At 38.8% G+C, this 2,745-nt stretch overlaps 1 protein-coding gene across 1 annotated transcript in view; it reads right to left on the bottom strand.

The window, feature by feature from the left end:
* Positions 1-1,892, bottom strand: part of LOC103153259 (B-cell receptor CD22-like) — an 8,446-nt gene extending 6,554 nt beyond the window's left edge. The window contains exons 1-3 of the mRNA XM_016661803.1: positions 1,815-1,892; positions 1,459-1,737; positions 497-730 (exon numbers count right to left, since the gene is read on the bottom strand). Of these exons, the coding sequence (XP_016517289.1) occupies positions 497-730; positions 1,459-1,737; positions 1,815-1,869 (568 nt within the window). The 5' untranslated portion in view covers positions 1,870-1,892. The remainder of the gene's footprint in view (positions 1-496; positions 731-1,458; positions 1,738-1,814) is intronic.
* Between the last annotated feature and the right edge of the window lie 853 nt (positions 1,893-2,745).

A 2,745-nucleotide genomic window follows, 5' to 3' on the forward strand; every position in this document is an offset into this window, starting at 1 on the left:
GCACACTGTGATACTTTCATCTCTAAACTTCCTCCAAACACCATACTTTGGGTATGGTGGTTTTTGGGGGGAAGTGCAGTGCATTTTGTCCTCCAAACATGATGTGTATTCAGGCCAAAAAGAGTTCAATCTTGACCAGCTTGTGTTCTGCCAGAATTTGTCCAAACGTGATGCCTCATCATGCTCTTTCTTCAGAAGTGGAGTCTTGTGTGGTGAGCATACGGGTCATGGCTGTTGAGCGCATTGCTTATCACTGATTTCAGATCTTTCTGAAACTCTCCTCATGTGGCCTCTGGCTCTTGAACAACTCCTCAACTCCTCTGTTGATTCTTTTCACTCCTCTATCAAGTGCCAGAATGGCTTTCCAATCACTGATCGATTTCCATGCCTTTTTCCACCTTCTTTGCTGCATGTGCTCAATACATTTTCCCTGTCTCATTTCACATAACTTACTACTTATTTCACCCGTTGTATCACGTTTTCTGGTGTCACTGACCCACTGAGACGTCAGGAGCTCTGAGATCCTCGTAGCCTTTGATAGCACAGGAGTATCTGACTGCCTGGTCACTGCTGACCAGCTCTTGGTACCAGGGGGACCAGTCCTCATAGAGGAACTCTCCGTTCTGGTACCAGATGAAGGCTGCAGGGCTTTCAGTCAGAGAACAGCTGCTTGAGCACATCAGAGTCACTTTCTGTCCCTCTGAGGCAGGAAACACCTTTACCTGAAGCTCTGAAATGACACCATACGGCCAAATGACAAAGCTCTCATGTCTGTCCAAAAGAAAATTTGTCTGACGTAGACGTCCTAAAAATGTAGCTCAGTTATCCTAGTTCTGTCGGAAGGAATTGGCCAAAAAAAACCCAGCAAACTGCTAAAAAAAAAACCACAGGGATTTCTTGAGTTTGAGAAATAAAAAATTACTAGAAAAAACTAAGAAATGTTGTAGATCAATCTCTGGAATTTTTTTTTTAACTTTTGGAGTTAAAGAAAATCATTGTTATACTTTCAAAAGGTAAATAATTTTCAATTTTTCAAGTTTTTTTTTTATTTCTGAGATAATTCTCAAAATTTCAGATTTTTTTCAAGCAAATAATTGTTTTTTTTTTTTTTATTTAAACATTTCCAAGATTTTTTTCCTTAGAAAATTTCTGAGGTATTTCCTGCATTTTTTTTTCCCCAAGAAAATTTATGAGATTAATCTCAAAATTTACAAAAATGTACTTCTCCCTTTTTTTCTGTCTACAACGGCCTTAATACGGAACCGTTGACCCAAGTCAGACAGCTTAAAAGTTCTCAAGAAAAATGATCACTCAGCATTTTGGAACTTAGCCAGGAAAATCTTTTTGACAATAATAGCTGCTTCAAAACATTTGTTTAGTCTAAATTAACATCAGGTGGTGTGAAAAAGGTCCTGTCTTTTTATATAACGTTTAAAAAACATCTGATTTCAAGCATACCTGCGACGTGGAGCTTCGTTCTGTTCTCTGTGCATTCCCCGCCGGATTTTTGGCAGCAGAAACTGTACTCATCACTCTTCTTCACATCTCTGATAGTCAGAGTCCCGTCCTCAGTTATGTTGTAGGTGACACTTGGAGAAATCTCTTTGATTACACGCAGAGTTTTGTTTTCCTTGAGGTAGTGCCAACTTGTGGGCGCGGCTGGATTTTCAGCAAAGCAAGTCAGACTGACAGATGAGCCCTTCAGGACGCAGACGCTTCTCTCTGCTCCCAGAGCCCCTGTAACACAACAACTGATGTCAGCTGAAGACTCAGTCTGTGTCTCCATGTTGCTACACACAAACTCTGTTTCAGACCTGAGACGCAGAGGACGAAGCCCAAAAACATCCGTTCAGCTTGTAAAAACATCATGGCCAAGGTATCCCCTCAATTTCTAGTAAGAGAAAACACACGAACAAACAAAATAAAAAACCAAAGTAAATATTATATATATATATTTTTGGTAAATACAAAATGTAACTCGCCAGCCAATATTGACAGCAATCGTGTTGTGAAGTGCGGTTGGTCTTCTTACGGCAGATGGATCGGTTGCTGAAGAAAATTAGGCGAACAGACCAGATATAACCACAATACTGAAATGACTCTTACTTCCTGTTTCACATGTGGGCCTCGAGTTGCTTAGCAAACGAGATGTTTTTACATTCAAAATTCAGATTATATCTAAGCTGAGTTGCTTTTTCTTGTGTTTATTAAGTCTGTTTTCTTGGTGCAGAGCTATTATGGGGGAAAAGGTGTAAAATGCATCATAAAGACGCTTGTGCTGTCATAGATGAGAGTTACATTGTTTTGAGTTTTTTATTTTAATATTGCAGTTCCGACCCAGAAGCAGCAAACAGCATGGGCCGATTATATAGGATGGTTATAAACCAGCTTGAGAAGCAGAAAAGTACCCGACTTTCTCAACTTACAGTGTGTGTCAATGGGAGTGTTGGTCCACAGAAGTGTGGTTTAGCACAGGAAGAGTAGATTTCCCAAAAAAAGCGGAAGTAAGTTTCCAGCTTCCAGATTTATAAAAATATTTTAAACTATTCCTTATTTCAAAGCGTAAAAGTTTTAAAGAATGAAGTCTAAACGTTTTGAGTAACTGAATAAGACCCAAAGCAAAAATACTTATATTAATGTTGGTTTACTTGTAAGAATACTTTCACTTACACTTGTGGGGATGCTTACAAGTAAAACAAATAACTGTAACTTTGGTATCAAATAATAGAATAATAGATTATTCCT

This window comes from Poecilia formosa, unplaced genomic scaffold (assembly GCF_000485575.1).
Source record: "Poecilia formosa unplaced genomic scaffold, Poecilia_formosa-5.1.2 Scaffold344, whole genome shotgun sequence".
NCBI lineage: Eukaryota > Metazoa > Chordata > Actinopteri > Cyprinodontiformes > Poeciliidae > Poecilia > Poecilia formosa.